This window comes from Scleropages formosus, chromosome 2 (genome assembly GCF_900964775.1).
Source record: "Scleropages formosus chromosome 2, fSclFor1.1, whole genome shotgun sequence".
NCBI lineage: Eukaryota > Metazoa > Chordata > Actinopteri > Osteoglossiformes > Osteoglossidae > Scleropages > Scleropages formosus.
Window position 1 is genome coordinate 14,569,166 of NC_041807.1, and position 13,609 is coordinate 14,582,774.

General features: G+C 45.6%; 2 protein-coding genes across 2 annotated transcripts; both read right to left on the reverse strand.

The window, feature by feature from the left end:
• Positions 1-640: 640 nt before the first annotated feature.
• pyroxd1 (pyridine nucleotide-disulphide oxidoreductase domain 1) lies at positions 641-6,278 on the reverse strand. Its single transcript, XM_018747584.2, has 12 exons — positions 6,043-6,278; positions 5,312-5,392; positions 4,946-5,065; positions 3,527-3,655; positions 3,271-3,344; positions 2,969-3,156; positions 2,774-2,853; positions 2,573-2,693; positions 2,365-2,477; positions 2,157-2,279; positions 1,843-1,980; positions 641-1,142 (listed from the first exon to the last, which is right to left on the reverse strand). Exons 1-12 carry the CDS (start codon positions 6,115-6,117, stop codon positions 894-896), a joined length of 1,491 nt encoding a protein of 496 aa, XP_018603100.2. The 5' UTR covers positions 6,118-6,278; the 3' UTR covers positions 641-893.
• Positions 6,279-11,157: 4,879 nt separating this feature from the next.
• iapp (islet amyloid polypeptide) lies at positions 11,158-13,392 on the reverse strand. Its single transcript, XM_029249912.1, has 3 exons — positions 13,313-13,392; positions 12,891-13,019; positions 11,158-11,689 (listed from the first exon to the last, which is right to left on the reverse strand). The coding sequence occupies exons 1-3, from the start codon at positions 13,390-13,392 to the stop codon at positions 11,527-11,529; spliced, it is 372 nt and encodes a 123-aa protein (XP_029105745.1). The 3' UTR covers positions 11,158-11,526.
• Between the last annotated feature and the right edge of the window lie 217 nt (positions 13,393-13,609).

A 13,609-nucleotide genomic window follows, 5' to 3' on the forward strand; every position in this document is an offset into this window, starting at 1 on the left:
TGTCCCACTCCCACAGCCTGCAGCTGTAGCGGAGGGCATAGACATTGCTGTGGTGGAGAAGGACAGCTCTGAGGACATTACACCCAGGCGCCCGGCCCCCAGCAACCGGGTACACAAGTCAAAGCCTAAAAAAAAGCAAAGGCAAATATTGGCTGAGGTAGCAGACTGCTCTCCTGTCAGGCAGGAGCCAGTGATGGTCAGCACTCCATCTGAGGTCTCAGTCATTTCTGCTGCTGCCATGGAGGAGCTGTCCAACTTACGCAGCTACTACAGCAAGCAGCTGCAAAGGATCAACTACATATCCCATGAGCACTTGCAAGATTCAGACTCTGGGATTGTGAGCTGCAGCAGGGGGCCCCTGAAGAACTTCTGTCTACCCTGGGGGTCATCTTTCTCCAGAACTGTTCGTGGCATGTGGGCACGAGTAAGTATGCGGAGGGGGCGCCTCATTCAGAGGTGACGATCACAATGGACCATCTGTACTGTACTTTTTTTGGTGTGTCTGCTGCGTAAGGACATTGTGCACCTTTAGGGAAGATGCCTCTATAGCTGTGTCTTGTCAGTTTAAAAACAATGTAAAAATTTTAAGGCAGTGATTTAGTATTACCTCAAGACTGCAAACTACTGTACCAAAATAGTCAATTGATAGTTTCAAATTTAATTCCTTAAGTGTTAACTGGCTTCTGTAAATTATGCTACTATTTGTAAACCTTAACACAACAAAGATCAGTTTTGTCGGACTTAAACGCATGAACTTTTCATTCTGAACTCAAAAGACAAGCAAAACAACTATGGACAAGTCTGTGCTTGTCAAAATGCAAACAGCAGCTGAACTCCCCCCAATCTCCATGACTGAATTTGTCATAGCAGGGGCTGCCAGCCTTAGTGAGCCTTCAGTCAAAATAATCCTCGATGTCGATGTTGGGGTTGAGCAGCTCCTCCTTGTAAGCTGTCAAGTCCATTTGGTTGAGCATGAGGTTCTCAAAGGTCTCCTCCAGGTCTGTGTCTCCGATGAGTACTGCACCTACCATGCGCCCCCCTGCCAGCACAACCTTTACGTACTCCTGGGCTGGGGAGCAGCGCACAAGCAACTCATGCTCTTGACCCAGACCTTGTGCATTGAATTTTCCCAGTAGCACCACCTGGGGAGGCAGGCACAGAGAAAAGAAAGGATAGGTCTTACACAGATATTGCAAAGTACCAAAAAATACATCATGTATGCTGCTATCACAGGCTTGAAAAGATATACAGGTGGACACTAAGGATACCAGCAAAGAGCCAACCAACTGCTTTGAAAAGTTGCATGGAGGTGGTCCTTGAGTTACAACATAGGCTACTTACGGTAACTCACACCAGCCGTTCCACTAACCTTATCTTTGGGTCCTGAAATCTGGTTAATACCTGACAACCACTCACATCTGCTGTAAAATGACTGCATGGCAATACTGATTATTAGCTGGATTTCAGTGTTTGAGTATCTAGCAGTGGCTACATTTTGCTTACAAAACTTTGATTCCCTTTATTTAAAAAGCTAGGAAGTGAAAGTTACTGAATTCTCTACAGTATGAAGTTCTCTCTATTGTTCATTTAATTATTTTAACAATGTGTCAAATGACATTTGTGTCATTCGTGCATGTTCGTGTCCTCACAGCTTACGATACAGTATAAGTGGGTTAACTAAAAGTCAAATGACGACAGCTTGTAAAGAGAACCTGTTAGTCTCCATGGTTTTTTTTAATTTAAACAGCTAACCAGGAACACATGTACTGTGCATACACACCAGAGATGGGGGCTACAACACCCTGTACAGCACATTACCTAGAGCTCTACTCCATCCCATACCTTGTAATTAAAGAACTTGGTGATGTGTGTGAATAGCTCAAAGCAGAAGGCCAGTTCTATGGATTCGCCCAGGACATCTGCTGCCATACACTGAGCCGCATACCAGCCCATCTGGCGGGCCTGAGTCCACAGACGCATCTAGAACCGACACGTAAATAGTATATGCTGAAATTAAAGTTCAACACTCATTGTAACAATACATCATATGAAGGCACTGCTGAAAATTTCTGGAAATGCTGCACACTGCCCAGAAGTCTCGTCTTTCCACAAGCTGGGATATTCAAACAGGATTCACAAAGAAAAGACCTCTTTACCTGCTGCCACAATGCACTGGGTTCCCAACATGCAGTGCAAACATCTCCTGCAGCATAAATATCTGGTTCTGATGTGCGCATATGGTCATCCACACAAAGACCAAGGTCCTCTGCCACTGCAAACTGCAATCAACCAGTTAAATCGAGTAATCAATTTTTGAACATTCACTTGAAGCATTTGTGATAAAGTACGGTGTGCAGTACCTACAGCGTTCCCTTGAAGAAAGGGTTCTGTATTCGGGAGGACTCCTGTGGCGCTGACTATGAAATCACAGCCGTATGTCTTCCCATTAGTCAACTGGACATAGACCGGCCAGTGACCTGGGAAATGGAGACAAGAGTCACAGAAGAGTTTTATCCAACATTCCAGGTCACAACCTCTCACTGTTGTCCAAGCCGTGTCGTTCTGAACTCACCTGCATCTGCCAGCTGCTCAGAACCGTTTGTGGATGGCTGCTGCCTTGCATGCTGGTATTGCTCACGTGTACATATCTTCTCAACCTCACAGTGGTATTCCACGTGGACTCTGCGGGCCATCTACAGCAAAGTGGTCAAAAAAAGAATGGAAAACAGCCCAGTCTGTCTCCCCCACCCTTTCCTTTTATACATGCACTCACCTCTTGTGCTCCTCTAAGACTCATGCCCTGATGCCAGTCCGGCCCAAGGGCGCTGCCACCTGCCAAGCCCGCAGCTTTGTCTAAAAGAACACACAGCTTTCGTGGTGAGGAGTATCTCCATGCAATGCAATGTGTGTCGGTTTGTGCCCGCTGTGCCGTATGCCGGTCCGTAAACAAGCTGTATTGATCCAGTACCTGCAGAAGCATGTGAGGTCATGGTCTCGTCAGTTGTATAGCGGGTCCTCTTGAAGGGCCCAGTCTTCTCTGGCTTGTTAGACTTCAGGGAAGGAATGAGGAACTGTGCAGCGCCTGCGTCGAAAAAGGTATTGCCAATAGCCTTATCCTTCACTGCCCAAATCACCTCGCAGCCCTCTACCTCATACCTGTGCAAAGGAACAAAGACAAAAACGGACAACGGGCTTCACCCCCAGGATGCACACAGATATGCGCATATTCAAAACACACATGGCGTTTCCAGGCAGTGATGTCATACTCACACTAGTTCCAAGGCGATCCCTCCATTTCCAACAACAATTATTCGCTTTGCTTTACATAAGCACTTTTGAAATTCCTGAAACACCATGGAACAAAGTGAGCAAAGTCAGAATTTATATGGTAGAATGACATCCCTAAACATCAGCAGACACATGCATGTACACATATACACGAAATAGGTGCACTCTTGTCTTTCTTCTAGAAAGATAGAAGGCAATATGCGTGTAATGTACTTGCAAAAACATAAAAATGGGGTACCTTGGCGCTGTCAGTGTCTCGGATACCCAGCACAAAGGGGCTGTCGCCAGTGAGTAGTTTTGGCCTCCCTCCCGTGCAGATACACAGCTTGCCATAGCAAATCTGCCCTCCATCATCTGTCTGTAGCATCTGGCAGTGGGGATGTGGCCTTCATTATTGTAATAATAATCAGCATCATCATGCTATTTTCTTTCAATGAGGAATTTCTGTAAAGTACTAATATACTGAAGAGGAGAGATCCTGTCATCGGTGTTGACCAAATTCAATTCAATTCAAAAAGTGTCCACAGGGTGGCAGTATTGGCACATTTTTGATACAATGAATTTCAGCCGGACTCAATGTTCATCATGACCCTTAAAAAAAAAAAAAAAAAATCTTGCCATGATGGACAATGACTTTCACCCTCTGCAAAGCATCCTAGCTAAACAGAGGAACAAGTTGTACAAGAAATAGGTCCATTTACACAGTTCAAAGAAGCTCTACCTGAAGTGATTTCTGCCTGTGACCAAAAAAGCCTCTATAATGCATTTTCTTCCAAATGATAATACTTTTAATTCCTTTGAACAATTTTTTGTTTTCAAACATTTACACTCCTAAACCGATATTCATCTCAATTTGATATTTGTTCTAATCCCTTTTGTGACTGCTTGTTTTGTCACTATACTCCCTAACACAATGGAGTTAATTTGTTCTGTGAAATAACTCATTTAGGTAAATTACAAAATAAACCAAAATAAAACCAACTTTATACATGACAATGGCAACATCAAGATATTTGTAAAAAAAGAAAAAAAAACTGCAAATATTGGTAAAAATGTCTTTCAATGTTTTAATTTCATTCACTCAGCCATTATTATCAAAGACTACTTATCCAATGCAGTATCACAGTGATCCACAGTCTACACTTCATGCACAGTGAGAGACAAGGTACTCTGGTCATGGACATTTTAACATTTTGGCTCAGGGATATACTGTATCTACAATATTAGACAAGGTCTCTGTCACTGTGTAGCTTTACCAAACGTTTGACACAAGATGATCTTCACTTGGTCATGAAATTAAGGCTTCATTTGCACTAGCGTAAGAATATTTGTGTTATTAAATCTTTTTACGACCGTGGTTCGGGCGCATGGCTTTCAGCATAGTTAAATTAATGTGTGTCCTGTGAGTTTCTTACATGCTCACACGAGTGTTTTCTCCATTTAAGCTCCCTGTAAGAATAAAAGAGCCACTGCAGTGCGGTTTCATTACACAGCACCCCACTATGTAAAGGTGGGGTGCGTCGAACTTAGGTAGCATTCCCAAGGTTCAGACTGAATGCAGACCCAAGCCATCAGTTCGGACCGCAGGACAGATGTCCGCTCGCTTTGAGGATGCACAGTGAGGACAGCAGAGCCTCGTACATCCCACCGAACTCACATGCTGCTGTGCCTGTAGCTTCGTCACTGCGGAGTGAATCACTCTCACATTGGGACACTTTGCTTCTAAAACACTGGAAGGCTGCTCTTCGATATCAAAATCTTCCAACGTCCTGGAGACCTAAAGACAGGACAGATTCAGAACGGGGGGCCCCCATCTTCAACAGGGGTACTTTTAAATTTGTAATTCACTGGGGCATCAGCCGGTCTCTTAACATCCAGGAGTGATCAGTTTGTACAGTTCATCACGGGAACCGGTTTAGAGGCGTCAGGCCATCAGCACTCATGCGCCTTTCACACGGAGTCATTTCTGGATGCTAAGAAGGTGGTGCACACGGCAGAACGCTGCTGTGATCGGGGGCCTCACCTGTTTGAAGTTGCTCACGGCCTTTATGAGGGGAGAGGCGGTGAGCAGGACAATGTCTTCAGAGGGGAACTGCGACGCAAGCTGCAGAGCGTGGAAAGACATCATCATGTTTACGTACAGATTCTGTGGTTTTTAAACCTTTCACACCACTGGAACCTAGGCGGTTAGAGCTGCTGCCTTTTGGACCCAAAGGTCACGGGTTCGAATCCCGCCCCCAACAAGGTACATACCCTAACGCCTCCGGTAAAATTGCCCAGCTGTACGAATATGATAAATTGTAGGTAGCTTAACAGTACAAGTTGCTCTGGCTGGACAAAAGCGACAGATAAATGAACAGATGTAACCAAACCTTGGATCTCACTGGAACCAATTGAATTGACAAGCACTACTTTCTCAGTTACAAGAGAGCTAACACTGCTGTGCGAATTTGAACGAACACGTTTACACTGATTTACCCAGGTGTTCTCTCTCTGTCTCGGTCAGGGTAAATACTTAGTCTGATCTGGCCCGAGGGGGTACGGAGTGGGATTCGAACCGGCAACCTTTGGGGGCAAGAGCTTTTTTTTTTCCGCACTCTGTTACTCGATGTCTCCAAGGGACAATGAATGATGAAACAAATGAGTGCAGAAAGAGAAAGGGAATGTAGTACTGTAGGTTACGTTCGCACGCGCACACACACTGACTGCGTTCCATAATCCATCGATGTTTGTGTAGCGTCCGTCTTTTCTCACCTGCTCAGCGCACGTGACACCCGCAACGCCGCCCCCGACCACCACGAACTTGCTCGTCCTTATTTCTGCTGCCATGGAGTGTTAGTGCGGCCACGTACCCCGGTGGGAAACCGTGTGTCCGTAACCACTGCGAAAATTTCCTGAACACGCGACACAATCCTGACAGGTCGATTTAAAGCCCTCCTACAAAACGAAAGTCCGTCATCAACCACGGAACTACGGCGGCCGGTAGAGGTGAAAACATCGGGCGCGTTTCCGTCTGTGGCAGGAAGCCGCAACACGTCTTAAGAGGACGCTCCACAGTACATTAATTACAGTAAATAAGTTTAACAGAGGTACTGTGCTGTTCCTTTTAACAACGTCTCCCACAAATGCTTTAGTTCCACCTCAAGTCAAAAACCTCCGTCTGAGTCGCTGCTTATAATAACACTCTAACTTTCCAGAGGGGAATAAAAGGATGAAAGTGGGAAAAAAGGCTGTAAAATAGGCTGGAGAGCTGCAGGGCGTCTCATCAGCATCTCTGTTGTGTGCAGTCATCGCCCGGGCACTTTTCAATTTCACCTCCGGAGATTGAATCTAAACGTAACAGTGCGTGTGCGTGTTTGCGCGAGCGCCCTTCATCTGGAAGGGGTTTTAATAAACGGGGAGATTTATGCTGACCTCTTGTGTGGGGGAAACATTTTTTACGTACGTTTTGCGATGCACCTGGGTGTTTCACGTGGTTTCAGCATCAGACACCCTCACCCAGGCTGTACCATGGTTGATCAGTCCCCATCCTGCTTTCAAGCCTGGGCAGCGCTACCATGAACCCACAAGTCACCACAGCACTCCTGATCCACAGTCATAAAGATGCTCCTTTTGTAGCCTCGCTAACAGTTTTCACAGCCTTCCCCTGTCCTGCGTGTGATACCCAACGCACTGTAAGCCCTGTACAGTGACATCCCTACAAAGCCTCTACATCCTACTTCGATGGGTACATGCCTTGCCCTCCGGTTTTTGAGCGGGACCTCAAATTTCCTCATATTTCATCTTTGTCTCACTGGCCTCCTCCATGCTTCCTTCCCATGGGACTGTAAGCATCACAATACTAAATTAACACTGGATATGCAAAACAGACAGCAAGTATACAGTGGCAAGGTGGCACAGCGAGTAGCGCTGCTGTCTGAGAGGATGTGGGTTCGATCCCGCTCAGTCTGTGTGGAGTTTGCATGTTCTCCCTGTGTCTGACTGGGTTTCCCCTGGGTGCTCTGGTTTCCTACCACCATCCAAAGACATGCTGTTCATGTTCACCCATAGTGTGTGAGTGACACAGAGAGAGTGCGTTCCACTGATGCATGGATGAGTGACCCAGTGTAAACAGTGTATATAGCAGTGAAAATCACCGCGGTGAATAAGGTGTGTGGGCTCATAACACTACATAGAGTTCATTGGAATGTAGAAATAACCCTTCAAAAAAGCAAATAATAATGTAAAACATTGACAACAGGAATAAATCATTCGGTGACACCGTACACCACATTAACAACTATGCTAATTACACAATGCTTTGCATATTTTTGACAATTAGTTTTTCAATTTGTTGTGTGCATGTGTCAGGAAGTCTGGGGTCAGGTGTTTACAAAGGGATGCAGAAAAAAATAATCTGCCAGGTATTTCTAACCGTGGAAGTTGTGTGGTTTGGAAGATTTGCAGTTTTACTCTTCTGTTGGTCAAATAGAAAAGTTGATTTGATTTCTCAAATCTCTGTTCCTGAGCTAAATCACAAATAAGAGCGTGTTCAATGGTCCCCTTTCCAACGTCATGGGGAGCATAAGCTAAGTCCTACACGTTAGATAACGATGAGGGCATACTGCATTTTTATTGCAAAAAGTATTATGACAGGAGATCATTTAGTTATGTACATGTGTGTTGTTCTTTTTTTGCTACTCAATAAACAAGGGTTTGCGACAGAATTTTTGGAGATCTTTGCATTGCACTAGTGTCTTTCCTGCTGCTGCAACATTAGATCCAGAATTACTTGGGCTAATGTGTTGTTAAAGTTAATTTTTCCCCTCCCTGTGTTCAAGCAAGCCTGATGTGGCCCATAAATATTTGTGGGTACTCCTTTGGCTCACAGCGACCACCCCTGTGGTTTTCATGGCGAGGGAGGAACTAAAGGGAGTTGCCAGCACTGTCTTCTGTACGTTGGGGAGGCACAAGTGGGAAGAAACACGGAACTGTCCCATACCCTGAGCAGGACTCAAACCCAATACCCACCAAGTAGCGAGGTACCCGTCAAACCCACCGTGCCACCACATCCCCCCAACTCCTTTGAGTATTAATTATAATATTTTTGCCCCTCCCAGTACCTGACACAGTGTTACACCCCTTAGGTGAACCTGCCAGTGTTAGTGGTGGAAAACATTTCACTTTTAGGGGTACTTGCCTCTTTCTTGGGAAAACTTAGTATGTAATCACTTTGAATGGAGGAAGTGATGTAGCTCTTTACATCAACTGAGATCTTCAGATTGGTGGAACGGAGCATATCTGGTTATGCTTGTGTGCTGGGCATTCAAACTGCAGTAGACAGGCATGCTGACCCTTCACACTTCCATCATAAAATTCGCCATATGCACGTCAGTGTGTTTGATGAGTCTAAACCATTTCAGGCATCGAACTCCCTCAACCTCAGCCGTCCTCCCCCCTCCCTCGACATCCTCCACCACTGCGGTGGTGGTCTCCATTGTTCTCCAATAAACTAATTACAGGCTCTAATGTTGTTTGACACGCCTGGATTAAAAGAGACGCGATCTGACACAGAGGAAAAACACATTTCCGCTGTCATGTTAATTATACCGAGTATTATATCACAGGTGAAGCATTCCAGTGACTCACAAAAGGGGGGCACTGACTATTCACTGCCGTTTTCACCGACTGGAGAACAGATGAAATTCAATCTCAAGAGAGAAAACTAATTCAAAAGGTCTGGCTTTAATGTTTTACTGTCAAGCAATTGTGAATGTTTTGGATTAATTTAAAGGCTAAAATTGACAACAATGTAATTATTTCAAATACACTGATTTGTTATTTTTGAAGTACCCTAGGCATAGTGTTCTGCTAAGACCACAACGGGGGTTCAATAGTAACCCAGCAAACACCAGGGTGACAAACTGTGACCACACACATATCACACACCCTTCTTCCAACGGTATATTTACTGAAGGGACATGGTGGTGCTTCAGAGCTCCTGAGCTGCATGTTGGGTTCATGGATTCAAGTCCAGCTCAGATGGTGTGGAGGTTGTGCGTTTTACCTGATGTTTGCACCCTGCAGACATACATGGAAAGAGGTGCTGGCGAACCACTTCTGTTCCATCCTTGTGTAGAAAACCACATGAGTGGTCATCAGTAGTCAGACTGGACTGTCTGGCACCTCCACGCACACTCACTGAACCTGTTGGTAAGGGAAGTTGAAGAATGTTGGGCTTCTAGGTAATCAGCCATGCCAGATTTCTTTACTTTTGTCACTAACCACTTAAGAGTAAGGAATGTGTGGGTGTCTCTGTTCATGTAAATGTTCGGTTTTGTGCACTGAAGTTACTGACAGAGCTGATCTGGAAATCAGGAGTCTGATGAGCCGAGTGAATGTACATATTTGTTGTCATAAAGTACACAGCAATTTTTTCACTCGCTCTATTCAAACAGGCAGATAATTAGGCAGGAACACACCTGAACACACTGTCACCGATGACTAATATTTCAGCGAATTACCCTGCGAGTTAATGATGGCGCCGATATTTCACAATACAAACTACAGTTAGGGTACTGGTTTTTAATGTTCAGATTAGAATGCTGGACACTTTTCACACCGAAGTGAGAAGTTTCATTCTCTTTGAGATCTGTGATCATCATTGTCCCTAAATTTATACATGGTGGGTAAAAACACATCCAATTAGGGCAGCACTTCTCAGAATTTTTATTTTGGCATACCACTCAAACTTTACAAAGTTTTTCCAAGCAACATAACCTCCAAAGCACTTTCCATCATCTCCCCAACAATAACATCCACAAAAAAAAAGTAAATCCTAACAGGGAATATATTGATATTTATTCCATACCTTATATTCTCTGTATTATAAATTTTACTATTGTACTGTTGTGAATTACTGCATTGTACAGCACTGTCCTACATTTTTCTGCTTTCTGTTATTGTTTTTTTGTTTGTTTTTGTATTTATACTCTCCTCCTTTGTACTCACCTCCAGTATATATTATTGTGGGAAGAGAGGACTACAGCACAAGACTTACATTGTGTTCCTTGATTACTCATGACAAAAACTGAAAGTGAAACGTATATTGCTAGGTAAGAGAGCTTTAGCACTGTACTGGACTGAATGGTACTGGGAACAGTATTCAGTAGAGTTATACAGAAATACAGTACTGGGGAAAAAGGATTGCTTCTTTACTGGGGGGGACATGTTCCCCCCTTACTATGATTACATCTGTATTTAATCAGTGTACATTGTAAGCAATGACATAATCAACACATAATCATAATCCTTCAATCCAGGTGACCTGATGACTAATCAGTATTACTTTGCCATCCAAGTGCAAGAAATATGATATGCATGTAATTATATGATGAAAAGGGATTTGGTGACCCTTGTACTATGAGGACTGCTTAGATTATATATTGTGAGATTTTAAAGAAAGAGTTATTTCTCTTTTTGACTCTGCTTGGGTCTACAGCAGACTGACAGTCCTGCAGACTTGCTTTTAATCTGTAGACTCCAAGTCCCCGGAAAATACAAAATATATATTTACAGCTAGCTGACACTTTTCTCCAAAGCGACGTACAGTGTTAAGGTTACAATTATTTACCCCTTTATACAGCTGGGAAATTTTACTGGAGCCATTGACAGTAAGTACATTGCTCAAGGGTAGTACAGCCAGAGGTGGGCATCAAACCCCCAACTTTTGGATCTAAGGGCAGGAGCTCTAACTACTACACCACCAGCTGTCCCATGTATGTAACAGCAGGGATGTTTCTATGGCAGATCTCTGTCATTTTACAATTCTGTATGTCAACAGTAAATAATCACATTCGAGGCAAACCGTGTCTTGGGAACGTCTCAGGGTTTTATTAGAAAAAAAACAAGAACGTCTCTTAAATATCATTGCTGCCGTTTACTTGTTCTTTGTAGAATACAGTTATACAGATATCAAGTTATCCTTCATACAGTACAGTTTTACACACATGCCGTTGTGAAGTGATGCTGAATCACTTAGAATCTGGGGTGTATAGAAGACGAAGAGTGAAAATTGTACATTATAATTTATAGCTGAGTGCCATAGGAACTGGTAGTCTCACCCGCCGTGAAGTGTTTCAGAAAACAAGAGGAAACGAACATAAACTAGGACCCACGTCTTGTCATCACTCTCCTTACGATGAGCGCGCTTTGCGGGGGCGGAGCCCCTGCGCCCAGTGCCGCGCGCGCCGCCGCGCGCTAGAGCCGCTGCAGGAGGTCTCTCTTCTTGCCGTAGGCGCTCGAGCCCACGTTGGTGGGCGCGTACACGGTGCCGATGGTGTTGCTGGATCGGATGAGGAAATCTGCCAGGCGCTGGGTGACACACGTGGCCGTGTTGCACCTCCGCTTCTCCACGTGATGTCTAGGGGGTTTGGGTGACAGAACACGTTGTGGGTCATTACCATGGTTTACCGTTATTTAGGTGACGCGCTTCTAGTGTCCAAATCATGTTGAGCATCTTCACCGTTATGTACCATTCGTATGACACGGCATTGCATTCCATCTGCTCTGGCGAAGGACACCATGTTTAAGATAAGATAAGATAAAACTTTATTCATCCCGAAGGAAATTCTTGTGCCAGAGATTGCTCAAACAGATTAACCACAACAATTAAATATAAAAGTAAAAAAAAAAGAAAGCAAAGCGGAAGGTAGAAAGTGACACAGCACATAATATTACACCTTATATTACATTATTACAGGTACCACAGCAGGAGTGGGACTGGAACCAGGAACCTCCATGTGTTGAGGACACAGCCCTAAAACAGAGCGCTGCTCTGTTCGTCTGCTGCCCTGTTGTGTTGTAGCCGTGTGGAAGGAGCGCGTCACCATGGAAAAACGCGAGCAATTTTTAAAGACAATTGCATTTATTAAGCAGACGCTTTTCTGCAAAGCGACTTCCAATGAACTCTGTGTAGTGTTATCAGTCCACACACCTTATTCACCAAGGTGATTTACACTGCTAGAGGCACTACTTACACTGGGTCACTCCTCCATACATCAGTAGAACACACTCTCTCTGTCACTCACACACTATGGGTGAACCTGAACAGCATGTCTTTGAACTGTGGGAGGAAACCGGAGCACCCGGAGGAAATCCACGCAGACACGGGGAGAACATGCAAACTCTATACATACTGAGCGTGGAACGTGGAATCGAACCCACATTCTCTCACACCCCCCCCCACCAGGCGCTGTAAAACAGCAGCGCTACCCGCTGTGCCAGCGTGCCGCAATTATTCCCCCCCCGCAACTGAATGCACCGTGTCGTTGGCGACTTCTCGAATGTTTCAGGGCTCCAAGAAAAAGAGAGGAAATTAACATAAATTACCGCTCATGCTTCGTCATCGCCATCCCAACCCCGAAGGGACTGAAGTTCAACGTTTCGAGGAAGCGCTCCAGAGACCGCAGGAAAGCGTGGATCGCGTTAACGCAGCTCTTCACTATTTATTTCACCAAACACGATCCGGTGATCCCCGCACGCCATGGTGGTAACGCAATAGATTCGGAACGTCTCGCAACATCTGATGGTGCGACGCCAGGTCACACAGGTGAGCGACCTACCTGTTCCCTCCGGCCGGACCTCTCTGGGGCAGCGCCTCGAATCCACCCCGGAGGGGCATCGTGGAGAGCCCGGACTGCGCCCAGCTGTCGGGTCTCACATCTGTCTGTTCTCTGGAGACACTGGAGTACCTGCAGCGGGGCGACACAAGTGACCCCAAGCGACGGCAGCCTCGAGCGCACGGTCCGCGGAGCACCTGGCGCGTGGAGTGGCCGCTGGATCGCGGCGAGTTGGAGTCATATATGGGCGCGCCACTTGTCGGCGGCGCTGTCACTTGGCAACTGAAAGATGTCCACTCAGCGCCGGACCCCAGCGATCGCTAATTAGAGTTAATCTGCCCGCCCGTGATAACTCCTGCGTGTAGGAAATGTGCTCACGGCCGTGTCCTCCCCCGCGACTGTCCCTTTCGGGGGACGATTCTCACCTGTTGCCGGGGGCAGCTGTGACGCAGCGCAGCACCAAGGACAGCGCGAGCAAGACTGCGGGCAGCTTCATGGGGCACATGGCGCGCGCGATGCTTCTCCTCTGGAAAACTGGCCTTGACCTCTTCACCTTCTGCGTCCAGTCCAGTCAAGACATTTTCATTAGTATTCTCCGTATAACACCGCGGCCCATGCACGTTCTTCACACCTTATTCACACATTTACATTTATTTGCTTAGCAGACGCTTTTTTCCAAAGCGACTTCCAATGAACTCCGTGTAGTGTCATCAGCCCGCACA

Coding starts and splice junctions, on each gene's coding strand:
- iapp (XM_029249912.1), bottom strand. CDS start 13,392: ATGTGCCCCATGAAGCTGCCCGCAGTCTTGCTCGCGCTGTCCTTGGTG. Junction 13,020..13,312: donor ACAGCTGCCCCCGGCAACAG/GTGAGAATCGTC, acceptor GCCCCGCTGCAG/GTACTCCAGTGTCTCCAGAG. Junction 11,690..12,890: donor GGTCCGGCCGGAGGGAACAG/GTAGGTCGCTCA, acceptor CAAACCCCCTAG/ACATCACGTGGAGAAGCGGA.
- pyroxd1 (XM_018747584.2), bottom strand. CDS start 6,117: ATGGCAGCAGAAATAAGGACGAGCAAGTTCGTGGTGGTCGGGGGCGGC. Junction 2,694..2,773: donor GTCTTAGAGGAGCACAAGAG/GTGAGTGCATGT, acceptor ACTTTGCTGTAG/ATGGCCCGCAGAGTCCACGT. Junction 1,981..2,156: donor CCAGTGCATTGTGGCAGCAG/GTAAAGAGGTCT, acceptor TGTCGGTTCTAG/ATGCGTCTGTGGACTCAGGC.